This window comes from Phalacrocorax aristotelis, chromosome 10 (genome assembly GCF_949628215.1).
Source record: "Phalacrocorax aristotelis chromosome 10, bGulAri2.1, whole genome shotgun sequence".
Classification (NCBI taxonomy): Eukaryota; Metazoa; Chordata; class Aves; order Suliformes; family Phalacrocoracidae; genus Phalacrocorax; species Phalacrocorax aristotelis.
In genome coordinates, this window is record NC_134285.1 from 18709994 (window position 1) to 18731357 (window position 21364).

Consider the following 21364-nt stretch of genomic DNA (forward strand, 5'->3'; position numbering starts at 1 on the left):
TTGCTGTCGCGGCTTGGCAGGCTTCTGAGAGCGGAGGCAAGACCAGTGTTCCGAGGGATTTCTTTTTCTTTCGCCACAGTTGCAGCGCAGGGACCCGGGTTCTGCTGTTTCTCATAGCCTGCTCGCCGCTGAGCAAAGCTGTTCCGAGCTGCTGCTGAACATGCCGGTACCGTGACCCTGCAGTTACAGTTTGCGAATCCTAGAGTTGGAGCTGAAGATTTGGAAATCCCTGAGCTGGGGAGGCCTTGCAGAGCTCAGGGGATTGTCAGGAGCTGGACGTTGCTCACAGGAACGTAAAAAGACTGCTGTGATTCCTTACGATGCCCAGGCAGCACCAAACATGTACAAAGTAAAATGGGGGTATAAAAAATGAATATCCATTGTAGCGTCTCCAGAATCATAAGCTGGCTCTCGCTGGCAGCTGCCATTTCAGCAGAGGTGCAGTTAAAGTGCTAAAAATGCAGCTTAGTTGGCAAGTGCTGGACAAAAGAGAAACGTTCAAAAGTAAATGTCTGACCTGTTTCGAGGGGCTGAACAGAAGCAGAACCCGAGAGGAACATGGCCATCAGACCGCAGCTGCCTCAACAGCCCTGATAGTCTCCTGTGTTTTGTTCCCTCTGCCCCATCCCACTTTCCCAGGCAGTCAGGATGGCACCTTCCCACCTCATCCGTCAGTATTCCCACACTACCGAGGATGGCTTTGGTCCCTGCCGTGGTGGCGAGCCCTGGCCGTGGCGGCAGCACAGGGATGATTCCTGGCACTGGAAAACCAGTTTTATTTTATATTATGACAATATCTTTCCTGGTGAGCAAAGGCCCCCGGAAAATGAGGGAATAAATGCACACTGCCATTGCTACCAAACCCGGGTGGGCCCTGGGGTGGCAGGCTGCTCGCACCCCAGCACTGGGGCGTGGGGAGGGTGGGAGGAACCCCTCTGGAGGGTGGCCTGACCCGGTTCCCAGGGATTCCCGTGTCCCCTGCCAGCACCCAGCGGGGAGGGAGTGGAGGGGGGAGGGACACGACGACGACACGGACCGAGGCGGGGGGGAGCCCCACCGGGGCGTCCCCCCGCGACAGGAGGCGCTCTGCCCGCTCCGGCCGGGGAGGAAAAGAAATAATAAAGGAAAGAAGGGAGAGTTTCCTGCTGGGGAAGAGCGAGGAGCGCGGCGGGCGGGCAGCGCGGGGCGGTGCGGTGCGGTGCGGTGCGGAGGCTCTGCCTGTGCCTGTGCGCTGCGCCGCCTGTGCGGGCTGCCGGGCGGGAGGGAAGGAGGGAGGGGAGAGCGGCTGCAGCCCCCTCCCCTGCCCGCCCTCCCCTCGCCGCCGGCGTGCAGGCAGGGCAGACAGGGCAGGGCAGGGATGAGCCCCCGCGGCGGGGCCCGCTGAGCGCCGCCGCCAGCCGAGCTGGGCTGGGCTGGGCCGGGCTGGGCTGGGCCAGGCTCGGCGTCTCCCGCCCCAGGAGCCGCGGCGGGGATGCGGGGTGGACCCCGCCGCGGCGCTCCGCCAGGTAAGGGGCGCTTGGGGGCGGGGGGGAGGGGGTGTCGGGGCTTTCCCGTAACCCTTTCCGCGCCACCAACTTTCCAGGGAAGCGAGACACCCACCCGCAGCGACGGGAGGGACTTTTCCTCGCCGGCTGTCAGCGCCGGTGCGGTGGGGACCACGTCCCGGGCTGCGAGAGCCTGGCTCAGCCCCGGCCCGGGGCTGCCTGAGCGGAGGGCGGCAGCCCTGCACCCCGAGACCCGGTGCGGGGGAACGAGCTGCGGTGAAACTTGGGCTATTGTTGGGTGAGGAGCTGCCGGCTGGAACAAGTGAGTGAGTCCCCGGTGGCACAGGGGAGGCCAGATGCCTTGTCCGGTTGCGTGAGCCGTGCCAGCCGGCGGAGCAAATGCCCCAGCATTTGCTGTCAGACCTTAAAGTGGGCTGAAAAACCTGCCGTGAGGATGCAGGCTGGCGAGAAGACTCCTCAGAGCAGGGTCGAAGCATGCCATGGCATGGAGCAGTCCTACAGGAAAGCTGCATGGTTCAAGGTTTGGACTCCTGACGCGGCCGTGGGCTGGGTACGTTGCAAAGAGAGTGTTTTGAGGTGGTGAATGAGCGCCTTCATCCCGAAAAAGCCTCCCAGCTCCTGGCAGGGGAGTGCTCCAGGAGGGAGTGAACGCACACAAACAGGCTGTGGATGGTTCAGTGGAAGGTGGAGGGCACAAAAAAAATTTGTCTTGGCTTTACGCAGGCATCCTCGGGAAGAGGCAGATGCAGTTCGGCAGATAAGGGATAAACAGGCACAGGTGGATGTTGTGTTAAGAGAACTCTGGGAGCGACAGGGGCTGGCATTACTTCATAGTGATTAAGTAACTCAAAATGTGTATGCTGAGTGTCAGTAGAGAAAAACTGAAAGACCCATTGAATGCTCTGTGATAATTCAAGTGCTGGTTAAAGTGGGCAGTAATCTTCTGGTGGCAAAGGATCTCTCAGACCCTCTGAAATGCAGAGATAGGGGAATGGGAGAGCAATGCCAGGACTGGCTTTGGGCGCTGGTGTCCTGGCCGTATCATTAGAAAAGTGCCCCAGGAGGTGATACACAGGAGAGCAGAGCAAGTGTGGGTCTTTACAGGCACAAAGCACCTCCACTTGGTGTATGGTGTGGTGCTAACCCGAGGAGGGTGGCGGGCATGAGTCCCCAGCTGGCATTCAAAGCCGTAAGGAAGCTCTAGTGCTGTATGGCTGAAGAGGAGGCGAGGCTGAAGGCTCGCTCCTACCGTGGCAGGATCTCATGTTGGTGGGCCTTGCTGGGGCAGAGGCTTGGGGACAGGAACTGGCCCTGCTCTCCTGTCTGTTGCGGTACCCAAAATCAGGTAGCACCTGTGGTGAGGGGGAAAGGGGGCTTCTCGGCGCTGCTTTTCTCAGTGGTCCTCCTTCCCCCTGGGGAGCAGCGGGGTGCTGCTTTTCCTGTGCTCGGGGTGGCAGGGCCACAGGCGTGGATCCAGCGCCTGCCTGGATTTGCAGAGCCACCAGCATGACTAAGCCAGGGCGACCAAGTGGGATGCTCATCGTTAAACCCTGACAGGAGCCTGTCTTCCCCGCCTCAGCGGCTACAATGTGTTGTTTTAAGAGAGAAACTCTGCTCGGTGGGAGGACACCGGGAAGCGGCAGGGCCCATGCCAGTGGGTCCCTGGCTGAGAGTCGTTTTACAATCCTGCGACTTAATTTCTGTGCCTGGGCGGCGAGGTGGGGGGGTAGCGGGGCCGCAGGAGCCAGGCTGGCTGGGCAGGGAGGCACCGGCGGCTGCTGGCTGCAGCTCCTTGCTCCCTGACCAGCCTTCTGGGCACCCAGGGGTGTTGCTTGCCGGCTGGGGGACAGGGGTGTGGGGCTGAGTGGCTGCTGAAGTTGGTGCTGTGGGTGACTGTGCACGGGTGGGTCTTTCTCCTGCGGGCGGATGAGGGGTTGTCTGCCATTAAGCACATTTTTGGGATGTGTCCCTCAACAAGCATGCTGCAGTGATGCCTTCCAAGTGCTGCAGTCGCACTTGTGTCAAGAGAGGGGTTTTGCCTTACAACTCCCGTCGTGGGCTTCACCTCCTCGCGTGGGGTGTGCCCGCATGCCCCGCTGCACCGGCGCAAGCGTGCCCCAGCTCGCAGGCAGCCCTGCCGGTCCGTACGCTCACCCACCCTCCCACCGAGACCCCGGCACCTCCCCGATCATTTGTCGCTCGCAGTTCTGTTTTCCAGCTGGTCCTAAAGTCCTGAGTCACTCTGCCGTTTCCATGGAAACAGCCTTGCTGGCGGGAATTGGTGTTGGGGGTAGAGGGTGCCGGTTGCGGGACTTGAGACCAGGCAGGCCCCGGGGAGGGCTTGTGGGGCACAGGCACTGCTTCGCTGGGCTTGTGCCGGGGCTGGAGCAGGCACCCACATTGCACAACCGTGACACCTTCCACTCCCTTTTTCCTTCCTCCCTGCCATGAGGAAACGCAGAGGGGTTTCCCTAGCAGTGGTGAGGGTGCCCAGGATGAGCCCAGCTGGGCTGACGGCACAACTTCTGGGGAGCTGTCGAGGGAGGGGGACAGCCTGGAAGGCAACTGAAAAGAGCAGGGGTTTTTTGACTGCCCTGTGAGAGAGCCTTGGAAACAGAGCAGTGACAGTATCAGCTACTGCAAGGTTTCCTGCCTAAAGCTGCCATCACCCCCAGGTTGCCCAAACACGGTCACCTCCAGGGAGCAGCAAGGGAAATCTGCAAGGAAGGCTTGGTGCAGGAGGCAGGGCAGCCGCGCTCCTTGAGATGCTGTGGGAGCCCCCCATGAGAACAAGCTTTGGCAAGTCCAGGGCACTACCCTGTATAGCACCTGGCAGCTTTTGGAGGGGAGAAGACATGGAGTCGCACCAATCCCTGCAGCAGACCCGCCGAGTCCAGCCTGCCTAGTGCCTGAGCTCAGCTGCCAGCGCAGCCTCTGGTGCCGTGGTCCTGCTGCGCGGCTCTAAAAGCAGGTCATTCCCATCAAGCCTGGGAAGGCCATCCCCGAAGTAGGAGTCCGCTGCTCAGCATCTCCTCCTGGGCCTCTGCTGAGCTGCAGCTGGCCGGCCACGCTCGCTGCTCCCTGTGCCGGTGACTCACGAATGCCATTCAGCTTAATTCATTGCCTCCGTTCTTCCTGGTGCTCCTGGGCTGTCTTGCTGGCTTCTTGCCCGCTCATCCTCCCTGGAGTGGTGCTGGGAGTCAGGGGAGGAGGAGGAGGAGGAAGGCAGGTGATTATGCACCCACTGCCATTTCGTGGGTGTGTGGGGTGGGGGAGGCTGTACTGCCTGCACCCATCCTCTCCCTTCCTCCGGGCTCAAGGCTGCAGGAAACGGGGCAGGGGAGAGGAAAGGCTCGGCACCTTCCTCTTCCCACAGACAATGTTCCTGTCCCCGTGCCAGGCACAAGCCAGCCTCCTGCAGCGCTCAGAGCCGGTTGCTGGATGCCATGCATCCCTCGTGGACAGCCTTGTCCTGATGCAACTGCAGGCAACCGGACAGAGATGCGGACAAGGCAGTGGAGCGCAGTCTGGCATGCTGTGACCAGAGAGGGGTTAGGGTCAGGGAAGGGGCAGTGCTCATCCCAGTACGGTGCCGAAAAAAGAGCCCACATGCCTTCTTGCAGGCCCTTTGCAGTGCCAGCAGTGCTGGGAGCTGGAAGTTACCAGTGATTTACCTCTACCCCAGCTCTCCATCGCGTAGCCCCAGCTGCCTGGGGCTGACCTACTAGATGCAGCTCCCACCCTCAGCTGCATTTTCTCGTCTTTGGTGGAGCTGAGCTGGAGTGAGGGCAGAGGGCGATTTTGGCTGGGAACACTTTATAGCATGGAAACAGCTGCGAGGCCAGCATTTCGGATGACTCCTGTGGTCGCAGCATCCCACAGTCTAGGGCTGAGTAGCCAAACCAGTACATGCCTCACACACGGCTCTCACACACAGCCCCACATGGGCATGGCCCTCATTCCAGCTGCTGAGCTGGACTGCTGGCCCCAGTATTGGTTCCTGAAGAGGAACAGGCCAATTTAAGAAGGAGGGATGGGAGAGCAAGCAGCTACCCTGCTGTGCGTGTGCATAGGAGACATCCTCCTGCAGCGCGTCCACTGCAGCCGCTGCTCAGCCAGCCTGCCCCGAGCCGTGCGGAGCCACACGCAGCTTCTCCTCGGCAGGTGTTTCACACCAGCCTGGCTGTGTCCAAACGACGAGAAAGGGGGAGTGTGAGACAAAGTAATCCTCAGCTGTGCCGGCAGCTCCTGGGTGCCGTGCACTTGCGCTGCCCCAGGAGCCCCCTGAGAGCACCCAGCTGCTGCCTCTCTAGCCCAGGGCTGGGCTGAGTGGGAACCGTGTCCCCTGGGAGACAGGCAGTGATGGGAGGAGGTGGGGGTCGAGGGGAGGCTCTGGCTGGCTTTAAAGGCCATGGATGAGACATCAGGGAGGGAAGCCTTCGCCCAAAACCTGCCCCTCCCTGGCTGCGCTCAGCAGACAGGCAGGGCACATGTGAAGGGTGACGAGGGTCAGCCGAGGCCGAAGCTGAGCTCTAGTTTTGCACCTGCTCTGACAAGGAGGTGAATCAACACCCCATTTCCTCCCCTCTGCAGCTTGGTGCATTGCAAAGGGGAGCAGGTCTGGGTGGGTGGAGAACCTGAAATTCTCACAGCCAGCGATGCAGCAGGAATTGGGAACAAGGAGGCACACTGGCTCTGGTCACCTTCTGCAGGCGAGCCGGCAGCGGGTTTCTGCCACATCCTGGGACGATCCAAGTCACATCTGCTCCAGTGTTCAGCAAGCAAGGAATAGAAGTTGAGGTTGTGTGCGAATGATGCAGTGTGGCTGGTCATCACTAGAGAGCAGGAAAGCGTTCCCACTGCAGCTCCCACCCAGAGAGCATACCTGAGCCACCTGGGCCAGCGGCTGCCAGCAGGGACCCTCTGCCCTGACTTAACAGACCTGTAAAAAACACTTTATCCAAGGGATAGAACATCCCATGTGGACACTGGGGCCAGGTCTCCCTGCTGCAGGGTAGGTAGCCCTGGGTCAGGAGCAGCAATAGCCAAGCATCTGCAACTTCTGTCCCTAGCCACGCGCCGCATCCCTGGCAGGCAGCAGCCCAGGGGAAAGCAAGCCTTAATCAAAGCACCATTTTGGGTCTAAAACATGGCTTTTCGTGCACAGACATGGCACTGGCTGGCGGGAGGTGGCCCGCAGCAGCTGTGCCAGAGGCCCCATGCTGAGGTCCTGCTCTGAATAGTGGGGTGGAAAAAAACCCATTCCTGGCAATTGGTCCCTGGAGTTGGTAGTCCCTGCAGCCTCCTGCCTGCACTGAGCAGCTGGGGCAACTGGTAAATAATAAAAATAATAATAACAAAAAAAAAAAAGGAAGGAGGTTTTTCAACTCACTTGCAGGTCTGAGCAGCCCTCCTGGCTCCCAGCATCACTCACTGGGTGCCAGGGTCTCTCTGGGGAGCAGGGCTATTTGAGGAGATGGGAACAACATGCCGTGCCAGCTGTCACGGGCTCTGCAGGGAATGCACGCCAGGAGAGTTGCACCATCCCAGGCCTGACAGGGATTTCAGTGTGGTCTGGGCTTGAACAGGCCTCACGTGCTGAAATCCATTGCTGGTCCTTTGGCCCCTTCAGAGACCTCAGCCGAGCAACAACAGCAGCGGCTCTGCTGGTCCCACCCGCCGCCGCCTTGGGGCTGGCTTGGTGCTCTCCTGGGGACACACAGGGAGTGTGAGAGGAGTGGAGAAGAAGCAACGGTGGCGATGATGCTCTGGGAAGGGCTTTGCTGGGTGCGAAGCAGAGATATTTGTGTCTGTGCCCTTGGTTTTGCCTGAGGAGGGTGGGCAGGTGGCTGGAGAGGCATGTACAGGTGAATGCACCACACCAGGGTAGGGGACATGGAGGAAGATGGGCAAGGGAACGTGAGTGTAGGGGAGCTTCAAAGTCAGTGCTAATACTGGAGTGTCTTCCCTGCACAGGGGTTTTGGCTTGTTTGGGGTTTCTGGGATGAGTCTGCTATCTCCTGCTTTCCCCCCCCCTCCCCGCCCCACTGGCCTTGGGGAGCAATAGCACATGGATGTGAAGCCCTGTGCTTTGGAGAGCAGCAGGGTAGCTTGTGAATGGTATTTGGTTAGTGAACGGGGGTAGATGTTGAAGCACCAGCATGGTTACATCCCCTCCCAGCAATGCCGCAGCTCCCTAGGCATGGCAGGGGGGCTCTTCACGTAACCATCCCTGAGCACCCCATCCGAGCATTCCCTACCCTCACTCACGTGCGGGCAGCAGAAAGGCAGGGGTTAGCACCACTAGACTAAAGCTGGTGTGTGCAGTTGCAGCCCTGCTCTTCCCTGCACCCATCTCTGCTGCCCAGGGCTCCTGCCACAGCACCATTGCCAACAGAACATGGAGAGGATGCAGTTTCTCATGCCTCCTCCTTTGTAGTATTACTAACTGGTGCTCAGAACAGCAGGGAGGGGGCTGAATCCCAGAGCTGAGCAGGATTTGGCCAGCACCAGAGCTCAGCGCTGAGGGCACACGGGGCTGGCAGCTAGGACGTAGCTCTGACTCCAGCTGCAGAGCTCAGGCTGCTGCTCATCCCTGGAGGGTGGCTGACTGAGCTGGCCTGGCTGGTGGACCTGTAAGCAAAGAGGTTTGCAGCTCCAGGAGAGCCATTGCTGTTCTCCCAAGCAGGAGGTTGTTGGCCTGGATGGGCCATGCCTTGTCCTGCCAGCTGGCTGGGAAGGCTGGAGACGAGCCTCTCCAGGCAGTGCTTGGCACCATCCCCTGCCCCTTCCCTGCACTGGGTGTCGAAGGCACTGGCTGATGGGGGGACAAGTGACGCCCAGGGCAGCTGGGGAGGAGGGTTTGCAGCAGCTGGTTGGAGATACACAGACTGTGTGGCCACTGGGCTCTAACACCCCCTTGCCTGGGTCACAGGGTCTGGGGTGATCTGTGGGGCACAGGATTTGCATACACCCCCAGCCTGGAAGGAAGCAGTCCCTGGGGCTTAAGTCCTGGCTGGAAGTGTCTCTCCAGGCTTGCCAGCCTCTGGCTGGTCCTCCTTTCTTCTGAAATGGGGCTCTGCAGCACATGACTGGGGTCCACATGGTTATGGCTGAAGTACATGCGCTGTGGGAGGGTGTTTGCTGGTACACCCAGCAGTAGGGTAATTGGGTCCTCCTTGGCAGTCCTTGCTCAACCCATGACTTCTCTGTTGGGTTGCAGATACTGAGACGATCTGTGAAGACACTCCATGAAGGTGACCAGCCATGCAATGTTCCTGGAAGGCTGTCCTCCTACTAGCCTTGGCATCCATTGCGATCCAGTACACGGCAATCCGGACCTTCACCGCCAAGTCCTTCCACAGCTGCCCCATCCCCAACCCCATGAACTGCAGCCTGAGCCAGGACAGCGATGCGGCCGACAGGCTGTGTGACGAGAGCCCCACTTTTGCGTATAACCTCTCCAGGAAGACACATGTCCTCATCCTCGCTACAACCCGCAGTGGCTCCTCATTTGTTGGGCAGCTGTTTAACCAGCACTTTGATGTCTTCTATTTATTTGAGCCCCTCTACCATGTCCAGTACACCCTGATCCCAAAGCTGACCCAGAGCAAGAGTACAACAGACAGGCGGGTCATGCTGGGGGCCAGCCGAGACCTGCTGAGGAGCCTCTATGACTGCGACCTCTACTTCTTGGAGAACTACATCAAACCGCAGCCAGTCAACCACACCACCGACCGCCTCTTCCGCAGGGGAGCCAGCAAGGCCCTGTGCTCGCCGCCTGTTTGCGAGTCCCTGGGAGCCATTGATCTCCACCTGGAGGAGGGAGACTGTGTGAAGAAGTGCGGTACCTTGAACCTGACACTGGCCACTGAGTCCTGCAAAGAGCATGGGCATGTGGCCATCAAAACCGTGCGGGTGCCCGAGGTTAGCGACCTCCGGGCCCTGGTGGAGGATCCACGGCTGAACTTGAAGGTTATCCAGCTGGTGAGGGACCCACGGGGGATCCTGGCATCCCGGAGTGAGACTTTCCGGGACACCTACCGGCTGTGGAGAATCTGGGATGGCACTGGCAGGAAGCCATACAACCTGGACGTGACCCAGCTCACTACGGTGTGCGAGGACTTCTGGAACTCCGTGTCCACTGGCCTCAACCGGCCACCATGGCTCAAGGGCAAGTACATGCTGGTGCGGTACGAAGACCTGGCCAGGAATCCCATGAAAAAGACCGAGGAGATCTACGATTTCCTGGGCATCCCCATGGACAGCAACGTTGAGCGCTGGATACAGAACAACACCCGAGGAGACAGGTCCTCCTCCAAACACAAGTACGGGACGGTGCGCAACTCAGCAGCGACGGCGGAGAAGTGGCGGTTCCGGTTGTCCTACGAAATCGTGGCGTTCACCCAGCACGCCTGCCAGCAGGTGCTGGCACAGCTCGGCTACAAAACCGCCAGCTCTGAGGAGGAGCTGAAGAATCTCTCCATGAGCTTGGTGGAGGAGAGAGACTTCCTGCCCTTCTCCTAAGGAAGCCCCGGGGGGGGGGGGCCTGGTTTTGATACAGACTGTTTCTAACTGTTGCCTTATGGTTTTTTTTGTTTTGTTTTGTTTTTTTTCCCCCCTCTTTCTCTCTTGTGTCTTTTTATCTCCAAAATTTGCACTAAACCTTGAGTGGGAATCTCAACAGAGTCCAAGGGGAAGCAATTGCTGCCCCTCAACACGTTTCGGACGCAAGAGAAGTCGGGTCTCTCCAAGCAAGAGCTAGAACTGTGGATGGGTAACAATGTTTACAAAACACACAAAATATGTAAAGCAACCTTCAAGCTTTCCAAACCGAAGGGTACCTGGGGTACTGTACTTTTGCACTGTTTACTTTTACAATGTAAGAGGTAAATATAAATATAATTTATGAATGGTGTTGTCCCCTCCAGAATAACTCCCCTTGTCCCGATGAGCTGGTTAGACTGGAAGCTGAATGTGGAACAACCTCCTCATTTTTGATCTCAGTGCAACATGTCTGTCTATTTAAGTCCTGGTTCTGGGCTCGGCAGTGGGTGAGCTGCTCATACATGGTTGTTTGGTAACACCTGTGATACTTCTTTGTGCCAAAAACTCACTAAAGGGAAAAATGGGGGTGGTGGGGGGTGGTGGGTGGTGGTGGAAAGGTGATTAGGTAGTTTGGTAAAAGCCCAACACATTTAATGCTTTATTTCTGTGTTTTCTGTAAATAAAAGTGCAATAAAACTGACCTGGGGTGAACTTCAACTGAAAGACCTCAGTGACTGAACTGGGGTAGGTGCACGAACAAGCAAAGAGCAGCATCTCCTGGTCTGCCCAGCTGCTACAAGGCAGGAAGCAGGTGGGGGCAAGGCTGGGGGGAGCGGCACCACAGCTGCCCAGGGTGGCAGGGAACTGCAGTCACCTCCTTTGGCGTGTGAATGTTTGCATCCAAAGTATGTCAAAATGCAAGTAGTTAAGCCAAAAAGTGAGAACCTGTGGTTATTTACAGAGCTGAGAGCTTGTTGGCCTGCATGGGGGCACAGGACTTGCCGCAGTGCCTGGCCACAGAGTGCTCACAGCACCAGCATGGTGAGCTTGGCACCATCAGGCTGCCCCTCGCCCTCCCCCCCACCGCCCACGTCTGTCACTGTTGATGCCAGTGTTGGCATGCCCTGCCCTGGGACCAGGGAAAAGTGCTTGAGTTCAAGTCATAAAACCGCCAGAATGAACCTGAGCGAACAAGGAGATGGTTCTGGCAAGCCACGAGTTGGTCTTCACGCCCTGCCTGCGGAGGCAGGGCCCTCAAGGCACCTCACAGGGAGCAAGCGAGCCCCTGCCACCCAGGGCCTGTGGGCTGAGCAGGGCAGCAGGTAGCTGGATGGGGAAGCCAGGCACAACGGGTGGGGGCAATACAGCACTGGCCTGAGAGCCTGACCCAAGACATTGCTGGTCTATTTGATCTCTGCCCGCTGGAACAGCTGACCAGCTCCTTTGTCCCAGCTGGGACAGGGTCCTCCAAACAGCCCAGCCCTCAAGGCACGTCCCACAGACCACAGACAGCTGCAGATGGGAAACCACCATGGCCGGTCCCCAGCAGACAGAGGACAACACCACCCCAGCAGTTTCCCGTCTCTGTTGCTCATGGAGCCAGGCAGGGCAGGGACCCACAGAGAGAGGTGACCACAGCTGGTCACATCCACCTACAGCTACACACTCCCAGTGCTGGCCCCGCTTCTGGTACAGGCACATTTGAGCCACCCACAGCCCACCTACCTGGGTAGAGCCCCTCTCAGAAGGTGTCTTCAGACATCTGCTACCCACCAGGTCCCAGGCTGAGCGCTTACTTGGGAGAGGGTGCGACTGTGCCGCAGTTATACACAGGGAGCAAGGACACGCTGCCTGCACAGCCGCTGCTGGGGTAAGGCAGGGGAAAGCTGTTACTATATGTGATTTTCCAGTGTCCTTCCCCCCCTTTAAAGTCCTCTGCAGGGGCAGCTTGTTAGTGGTGTTTTGCAACCTGGCTTAACATGATAACCTGCTCCAGCTAGGCTGCAGAAAAGCTGAGCAGGGGTGATGTATCTGATGGCCTCTCCTCAGGGCTTGCAGATGGAGCACTTGTACTTCAGCTGTGCTGTCTGCAAGGTGACGTGGCAGGACCCAGCCCTATGAGGAAGAATCGGGGAATGGTGTGCATGTGCTGCGGGATGGGCTTCTTCCATCTCCTAGGAGAACCCCCCCCCACCCCAGGAGCCTTCACTTGGGGGCAGGAGCAATGAGCGCCTTCACTCCGTCACCTCTACCGCCAAACCTGCTCCTGCCACTGGCTCAGTGCCTCCCAAGTCCTGCTGGCCTGACTGTGTCTGCAGGCGAGGATGGAGGAAGGAGCAGAGGTGGCTGCAGCCAGCCTCATCAGCTCGCTGCTCTTATTGAACAGCTGGCAGGAAAACGTCAACGAAGTAAATGGCTTGATTGCCCTGTTATTAGTTAATAAATTAATCCTTTTGTCAGCACTTAACAAATGCTGAGCTGTTGGCTCCTGGCCTCGACTGAGTAAAGGGACACCCTGTCTGGGGCCCGACCCAGCACAGCCCCGCTGCTGAGCTGCAGCCCTCCCTGCATGAGGGCTGTGCATCCCCGGGAGCATCAGGAGGCTCTGCCCTGGGTAAGTGCCCACTGTGGAGCAGGGGAGGCGGCTAGCATGGCTGGCTGTGCCCTCCCCAGCGCCCATGCTGCTGGCCAGCAGCCGAGCAAAGGGAGAGGGTCTGGCTGCCCCACAGGGCTCCCCTGCAGACCTGGGACGGATGTCAAACCACCGTCTCCTGCAAAAAAGGGCAGGCTGCTGCAGGGGGAATGAGGAGTTTCCCTTGCTGCCTCAGCTGGGAAAAGTGGGTATGCAAACCTGCAGGAAGGAACAGTGGCTGTAGAGGCAAAATTTCTCATCTTCGGCTGCTGAGGTCCCACTTTCGGGGCTAGGCCTGCTATCCCTAGCCCGAAAGTCCTCTTGTGCACTGGTCTTTAAACCAACACAAGAAATTGAGTTTAAAAAGCCTTATCTAAGCTGTTCTTACCATTCCAATCAGGAAATGTGCCTGCAGCAAAATGGCTTCTGACTCGTGGTTGAAAGCCATGTCCTAGTTTAAGCAGGGACAGAGGTTCAGCCCTGCTTGGTGCCTCATGTAGAGCCCTTAGGGGAGAAATCTGATTTCCCAAGGAATCTCTAACATCTTCCTCCAACTGCTCTTTCTCTTCTCATTTCCCCCCACTGGAAACAAGAGCCAGCATAACCAAGGTTTTTATCCTCAAATTTTACTGTATTTAAAATACAGAGATGCAGAATATTCCCAGAAACACACTGCAAAACAAACCAAGCAAACAAATTCAGTAGGAAACCAATTACAGACAATGAAATGATAAAAGAACAGAAGTGCTCTCTGGAGCCCAGTGCTGTGCACAGGACTGTGTGGCCACAGCGATGGTTTTGGGTTGCCAAAGGGCTCCTCGGCTCCTAGAGAAGCAGAGTCGGGCCCTGGCATCCATCCTAGCAGCTCTGTGGCTCTCTCTAGCCATCTCCATGTCCCCACTCACGCTGTTGTTTTTACAAGGATGAGTGCAATGGAGACATAGAAATGACCCACCCACAGGGATAAGAGCCAACAAGAGAACCCAAAGGAAAATACACAAAATACAAGGGGACAGAGAGGGGTGGAAGACATGCACTTCTCTCCCAGCCAGGGGAGCTGCGGGGCAGAGTCACCCTCTCTGCCTTCCCAGCCAATACGAGCGTGGGTGTTTAATGAAGGTCTCGATGAGAGCTTTGGAGAGCTCTAGCCAGGGGCAAGACAAAAAGCTAAGGGAGGGATAAAAAAGAAAGCAAAGCATTATGAGATGAGCTAAAGGGAAAAGGGAGAAGAGGATACCCCTGTGGGCTCTCCTCTCAGCTGGGGCACATTCCTTGGGCATGAGGAACACCCAGCTGTGCTGGGGCACAGGGCTGCATGGAGGGCCACATCCCACCTCCACCATGAGGAGATCACGGTGACAGCCTGGGGGAAATCTGGGAAGGCAGGGGAGAAGGAGGGAGCGGATCTGGCACTTGGACCATCCGTTGGGCACATTGATCTAGCTAAATGGAAACACCTATCAATCATCACTACTACGGAAGCAGGGCGCCAGCCAGGTGTGGACCACCACCACACACCAAAAGCCACATTTGTCCACTTTCCTTTCCACGCTCTTCCCTAGGATGAACTCCATCACGTTTCTCCTCTGATTCAGAGCCTGTCATAAGAAACAAATTCCCCCCACGCTCCCCCTTGTCTCGCCCCCCTACTCCTACTCTCCCCTCACCTCCTCCTGTCACCAGTCCCTCCTCATCTTCTTACTGTCACCCAAAAACTGGTGATCCTTGTACTAGCTCCCTTCGTCCTTCCCTTGGTGGTGCTCCCCATTTTGTACCAAAGCCCCCCCCCAGTATCAATGGGATTCATGCTCAATGTAGTTTTTGCCCCGCTTATCATGAAGGGGCAGTGGGAGAAGGGCTGTACCAGTGACCAAGGTGGACTCTGAGCAGGCTGAAGTCTCTGTAGTGGGGGAAGAGGAAAGACGGGGCATCCATCATGAGCCAAGAGCTTCCCCATCCAATCCAGATCCTACTGTTCTGCAACCAAAGCTGTCAGGAGGTGCCTTTGCTCTCAGGCTGGGAACACCGACCGTTTTCCTTCTGCTCTGGCACTGAGAGTGCCCCAAAAAGCAGCCTGGGGCTGGGTCACATGGGTGAACTGAGCAGGCCCAGCACGCTAGCAGAGACATACTTTCCAGAGGCCTTCTGAGTCCTGCAGAGTTATATATTCCTAAATGCCCGTTAAGTGGTGTGAGGCCCTGGTTGTGGAGCAGATTTAATCTTCTAGCCATACCTGCTAGTTTACCTTCTTCTGCTATTTATGGTCCATGAGTTCTCTGTTAGCTGAGCTCCGAGAACAGCAATTTAGGCTGTGAGTTCCCCTCACACCTCTTCCCCAGGCCATCCCACAAGCAAATGGCAGTTCCAGACAAATGGAGACCTCTACTCTGTTTACTGCAAGGACGCACAGAAGAGCAGAAATCAAAAGATGGGAAACCCTCAGGACCCCTAAGGCCTTCCTTAACACACCTTTATCCCATGTTCCATGACTGCTCTGCACACATGGTGCCTGCAGACAACGGCTTGGGAAGGACCTACTGCTTCCTCCAGCAACAGCCCATGTGGGATACCGGTTAGCCAAAAGCATGATGAGCTTCCCATCACCTGCCCAGGGGTGGCTGGTAAGTAAAGCTCCTTAGATACTATCTTCTCCCGTCCAAGGCCTCAGGGAGGCAGTTAGGAAGAAGACTGTATTCTGCCCAATTGGTAAGAAGCTGTATCTTTCTAAGAGGGTTGGTGACAGCACAGCTAGTTCTGCACAAGCAGCTTTTAGCTTTGGGGTTAAAGCTGGCTTCAGGAGTAGTCTGTGATCTGCAATAAGAAATGAGATGTGCTCAGGGAGAGCGGTGAGCAGAGATCCATGCAGTGCAACCTGCCCTCCTGCTTTGCAGGGCATTTGAGACAAAGGAAGAACAGACAAGACTTATTCTGGCCTTGCCAACTGCCATGAGCATCCCAACAAAGTGCAGGCACACATCAAGGCCTGATCTTTCTGTGAAGCCGCTGCCTTCAGAGACAAAACCAACACGTCTGGGTCAACTTGGCCTTCACCAGAACAAAAGAGACAAAGTGAGGAAATGCACACACATACCAAAGGCTGTTTCCTCTTCAAAAACAAAGATGTAGGTTAAACCACTCTCATGCTATCAAGGGTAACACACTGTGGAGATCAGCAACTTCTTGCCCCTGCAAACAGCAGGGACTACCCAGCAAAGGGTATGGAGGGAGACTAACATCAGCATGACTAGCAGAGGGACACAGCAACTTAAGCCAGGCCCAGAACATGGATTTAATAAAGGTCTGAATGAAAACTGTTTCACAAGCCCATGAACATTCAGCAAAAATGGTGGCAGGGGGTTGTACTTAAATATTCCCTGATGCCCAAGTCCTAAGCACAAGAAAACAGCCAGGAAGTGCAGCAAACTCCAATGGGAAATGAAGATCAAGGAAGCTGGCTTCAGTGTCCAAAAGATAGGGCAGAAAGTAAACCACATAGACAGCAGAAAGGGGATTTTTCACATTCCTTTGGTTTCAGTAAACTATGCTTTTGGGCAACAGAGGGGGAAATATCCTCTAAAACGTGATTTTTATTTTGACCAGGACCCTATCTAAAAACTATACGCTGGAAGTGCCGGAGATGACTATGTAAACTCCTCCGCAGCAGTGGCACAGTTTTGTTTACCTGGCTGAAGACATGCCTGTGGACTGACACATACACAGATGCTAACACAGATGCATATTGATAAAATACAGCACAAGCACTGCTTCACTTGCCTATGCATCCAACACCTAACAACCTAGGCTAACCACCTGCCAAAGCCAGGAGTGGCAGAGTTAATTGTGGAACCTGTGGCTTTCCTCATCGAGAATTACAGGGGACCTTGGAGTGAGTGTGCGTGCGTGTGTGTATGTGCAGGATGCCACATGGCCCCTTCAGCATCACGGGCCAGGCTGAGGATAGCTGTGACTCCCAGAGGAATGCAGGTGTCTGGGTTTCTGCAGCACTACGAGTGTGGGTGGGCTGTTTAGTGCAACATGGTCATTTAGAGGAGCTGGGCTGGAGCCCCAGGAGCAGCATGTGAAGGAGGAGTTGCTGGTGCCCCACGCAGGCTAGCTGCTGCTGGAGCCCCTCGGGGAAGCATTCTCTAACGCGGTGCAGCCCACTCCCAGCCAGGCCACTGCCCCCAGGGTCACAGAGAGAGCCTCCCCTCCCACCCTGCAGCAGAACTTGGGTGGCATTTGGGAACGCGCTTGCTTGTGGTTACTAATGATGTCTGTGGAGTGAGAGTGTGGCCTAGAGTCAGAATGCCCCTTTTGCAGATGGGGATGCTGCCAGGATTTCAAGGGTCAAACCCAAGGCCCCAGTTTGTATCCCTGTGGACCACCACTACCTGTGCTTGCTATATCACAGATATAGTGGCAGATGCCACTGTCAGCTGGGAACGGGAACATACATCAGCTTTCTTCCTCTTGCCTCTCACCAAGAAAATCAGTGCAGAAGTTGATGGCCCAGGACGTAAGGTACTCTTGTGTGGCATCATTCCTGGAGATGCTCTGCTGAGCTTGGGGGTTCCTTCTCTGAAGGGTGCAATTCAGCCAGGGAGTAAGTGATTGGGAGCAGCTTGTGGGATGGGCCCTGCAAAGAAAAGGCAAGAGGTGCAAGGCAGGAGGAAGGCTTCTCCCTCTTCACAGTATCTCTCCTTTGTGTCAATGGGACTTTCTTCTACGGTCCTCCCCCAGGCAGACCCCCCAAAAGCACCTCCCAGAGCCAAGGGAACGGGTGTTTCAGAGCCTGTGTTCCCAGCTTAGGTTGAATTTGACTACATAACCGACACTTCAGGCAAGGAACTATTTCCTCCCCCTCCCCTCTTACTTGCCCCACCTCCAGGGAGATGGAGCCTGACACCCGCTCCCACCCCTCTGCGCTTACAAGAGCAAGAAGGGAGGAAGGGGACTGCAAGACAGAGACAATGGTGCCTTTAAAGCCCTCGGAATAGAGGTGGTTCCCGGTAGGTGATGAGAGTGAAAGGCATTAACAGCGGCTCTGTGAACTCTGAGCCAGGCAGGCAGTGCTGAGCAGGCTGCAGCCAGAGTCTGCTCGGGTGCTCGACCCTCCCTGAAGCGCCTGGTTCCAACTCAAAGAGGTGCTGTGTAGGGGGAGAGTATGGGCAGGTTTATCTTCTGGAAAGGAGCTGTAATGGGGATTAGTCAGCCTTGTCCTTCTTCTTTGCAGTGAAAGGGACTTTGCTGGCGACCGCACTGCCCACAGCTCCGACACCGCCGGTCACTGCTGAGACGCTGCCCTTCACCAGTCCAACGCCAGCAGCAGGGACGCTGGTCACAGCTGTTTTGGTGAGCTCCAGGCTCTTGCTGCCCACCCAGGCAACTCCTCCCAGTGTGGCCCCCACAGCTCCCCGGGTGATACTGAACAGGCCGCCCGTCACTCTCCAGATCACTCCTGCCTGCTGCTGTGGATGGTCCTTGCTGGCATCTGTGGGGAGAGAGAGAAAGGGAAAGTCAGAAGTGTCCACACTGAAGATGTTATTCCTGGGCACCTCTTCCAGCCCAGGAGGGCTGTCCGCCACGGCACACCCTCCCATATGTGCAGTGCCTTGCAGTCCCACTCTTCTTGGTGCCTGAGGGAGGAACCAGGGCAATCCCAGGCTTCTAGCATGGCAGGAGAGGACTTTGGGAAGGTAGGGAGTGGGAGCAGAGTTGCCCATGTGACACAGAAGGGAAGAAGGTGGCTCAGCTACAGCCCCAAACTCAGCCTCAGTGCTGCAACGTGAACCAAATCCCACTAATGAGAGATGTAATTCCCCTCCTCTGCGTGTTGGTTGACACCAGTAAATCACAAAGACTAATGCCAGCATAGGAGGCATGAATTGCAGACAGCAACGGCCCACATTTGCATGGCCTGCAGGTCCCCAGAAGCATCTGTTTGGAGGCAGGTCTGCGCTAATGTCAGATGCAGGTCTGAGGCACAGCACAGACCTATCTGCGACAACTGTAATTGAGCTAGCATAGATAGCAAACTGCAGTAAAGATACAGTGACACGGACGACACTTCAGGTTGTATAAGCTCTCCAGAGATCTCAGCTACGTATTTAATAGTGTTAAGACAGTGCTTAAGTTGCTACACTATGTCACTGCTGGTTTACCTGTGCCAACTGGATTAAGGCCAGCATGATATACCATCCCAAGCTGCCATCACACCTGCCCACAACACTGCAGACGTTAATGTTCACAGCTCACCACTTCTCAGGAAAGGGCTGACTCGGAGCTGCTACTCACGGGATTCAAACCTGACAGCTTTCCTGCCGGCCTCCACACAATCCTCTCCCTTTGCGTCAGCTAACAATGCTGCACGCAGGCAGCAAAGGAGGAGCTGCTCTTTTTGTGGGGTGAGATATTTTGGATACTCTGAATTCTGATTCACTGCCAGTTCTGTACGCAAGTTGAGTTACTAATAATTGCAAAAATAAAATAAAGCAATCCTGGCAGGAAAAAACCCACAAGTGCCAGCTGGGCATACAGGATCCCTGGATCAGCAGCAGCCCTTCTGACCCATTACCTACTCAGAAGAGAGGCTGATGCAGTGGGAGGTCTTTAGCCCCCTGCTAAATGGGCGCCCCATTTCCTGAGAAGTGGGGAAATGACAGGGATGGAAGTGGCTTTCTGAAAGCCTGCATAAAAACATGGACAGGGGCCATGTCAGCACCAGCCTACTGAGGCTCCACCAGCATGCCAAGAAAGGAGCCGGCACGGGTGTGGGGACAGGCCTGGATCTGTCCCTGGGACCAAAGAGGGAGACACCCTGGCTGCAGCATCCCAGTTCAGTCACCTGCCCGGTCTGGGCTGCATAAATGGACTCACCACTAACCTAGGCAGGTGGACAAGCTTAATACAGCTAATGGCAGGTAGGCGAGAATTGCTGGCTGAATACACTTTCTCTTTTGAGATCCCAGCCCTTCCACTGCACTATCCAATGCTCTCAGGTCCCCTTACGCCCTTTCTCTAAAGCTCCCCAAGAAGAACGTCCCCTTGTTTTTCCAGCCAGGCAGCAGCTTCTTCCCTTGATTGTTAATAACATTGCAGGCAGCAGAAAACTCCACCTGGAAATCCCACTTTGAGGTCTCCACCCACTTTCATTTCCAGGCAGATTAGAGCCAACACTGATGTAGGCAGTGGATTTCCTTTGCCAGCAAGAAAAGACCTTGGGAGTGCTGGGAGGCTGGCCCAACTGCTCATCAAGTTGTGGGGCCTTTGCATGCTGCACGCCCTGGTTGATGGAGATGTCAGACCTAGTCAGTGTAAGCAAACATCTTCGTCTTACTGCTACTCACTTGACTCATGCTGTGTCTTCACTGCATCTGCTATTGAGTGTACTTCTGCCAAGTTCTCCTGTGAATCCTTGGGAGCAGAGACCGTCTTCCCATTGTCCATGTGTCATACAACACAGTAGGGTCTCCAAGTGCTGCTCAAAACCAAGCCTTTTTCTTTTCTTTTTTTCATTTTTTTAAACAAACCAACCAGAAGCCTGACAGAAAACACTCAGCAGCAGCAGCAGGGAATGGATTTTATCCCTGGAAGCACCAGCTGCCCTGGGGTGCTGGATGCACACAGGTGAAGGGACAACCCGACCTTGCCAAATGGATCAGAGCTGCTGCCTGCGCTACAAGCACTTGGGCGGACGGGAGGCCAGTTGGTCACACCAGGGACTATTGGATTGCACTGTGTCATCTGTGGGAAAGGGGGATTTTCCAGGACTCTTAGGAAACAGATTAAGATGTCTTCAGATTTAAATTGCTAACTTTTAGGCACTTAACATAGGAGTTTAAGTTGGGGGATTTCATTCCTCTGGCTCCACTTCTAGCAAGGGAAGAGAAGAGGGATTCTTCAGAGGAGGCTGCATGCAGTACCCTAACCTAGACTAGGCAGGTCTAGGTTCCCCAAGCTTGACCCAGGCTCAAGCCTGCCTGTAGCAGACTACAGAGCTCTCCCGCGGGCAGGTGTCAGGACAGAACCTGTGAGAAGTCTGGTGTTCACCAGCTCTGATGACTTGGAATAAGCCTTAGGTTACACACCTGTCTGATAATCTGGGCAGCAAAATGGAGTTTGAGAGGGGCCAGTACAGAGTTTCTGGTGTAGCCTAGCCTAAGCAGCTACAGTTCTGTAACATATTGCTTGCCTATTCCTCAACAGTTTCTCTATGTGTTTATCTTTTTCCTCTCCATTAATGCTACTGAGACCCCTTGGCTCCATCTCCAGTTCAGCTGCCAGCCTCCCAGCTGCTGTACACAGCTCATCCCATACAGCCTTTTGAACGTTTTGCCTTCAGACCGAGGGTGGGAAGAACAGAGGGATCCTGAAATTCATAGGACTTTAAAGCAGGACTCTACTCAGCAAAAATCAGACCAGTCCTCCAAACGAACCCCATCCTCAGAGGATGGCAGGTCTTGTGCTCCTGCTCCCCTGTCTGGGGAAGCAGGATCCTTTGTGTCCCATCAGAAGACTGCAATGCAGAAGCTCAGGGCATTAAACACCTACCACGATGCTCAGCTGCAGAACCAAAGGCTGTATCAATGCAGCAATAATCTTCCTGCCTTTTCCCAGGTAAAACTGTGTCTGAGGCTACCTGGAACCCTCTCTAGGAAGATTTAGGCCTCTGCCCGCATTT

The 21364-nt window shown here is 55.8% G+C and overlaps 2 protein-coding genes across 5 annotated transcripts in view; one reads left to right on the forward strand and one right to left on the reverse strand.

Annotated features, from left to right (window-relative positions):
- Positions 1-1422: 1422 nt before the first annotated feature.
- CHST1 (carbohydrate sulfotransferase 1) lies at positions 1423-10752 on the forward strand. Its single transcript, XM_075105552.1, has 2 exons — positions 1423-1505; positions 8728-10752. The coding sequence occupies exon 2, from the start codon at positions 8772-8774 to the stop codon at positions 10029-10031; it is 1260 nt and encodes a 419-aa protein (XP_074961653.1). The 5' UTR covers positions 1423-1505; positions 8728-8771; the 3' UTR covers positions 10032-10752.
- Positions 10753-13294: 2542 nt separating this feature from the next.
- The window catches only part of LOC142062709 (transmembrane protein 263-like), a 215117-nt gene continuing 207047 nt past the window's right edge, over positions 13295-21364 (reverse strand). For 3 of the 4 annotated variants that reach the window (XM_075105555.1, XM_075105556.1, XM_075105553.1), the window contains 2 exons: positions 17615-18175; positions 13295-17320 (listed from right to left, as the gene is read on the reverse strand). In XM_075105555.1, the coding sequence (XP_074961656.1) occupies positions 17889-18175 (287 nt within the window). In that variant the 3' untranslated portion in view covers positions 13295-17320; positions 17615-17888. The remainder of the gene's footprint in view (positions 17321-17614; positions 18176-21364) is intronic. The other variant, XM_075105554.1, reaches the window with a different exon arrangement.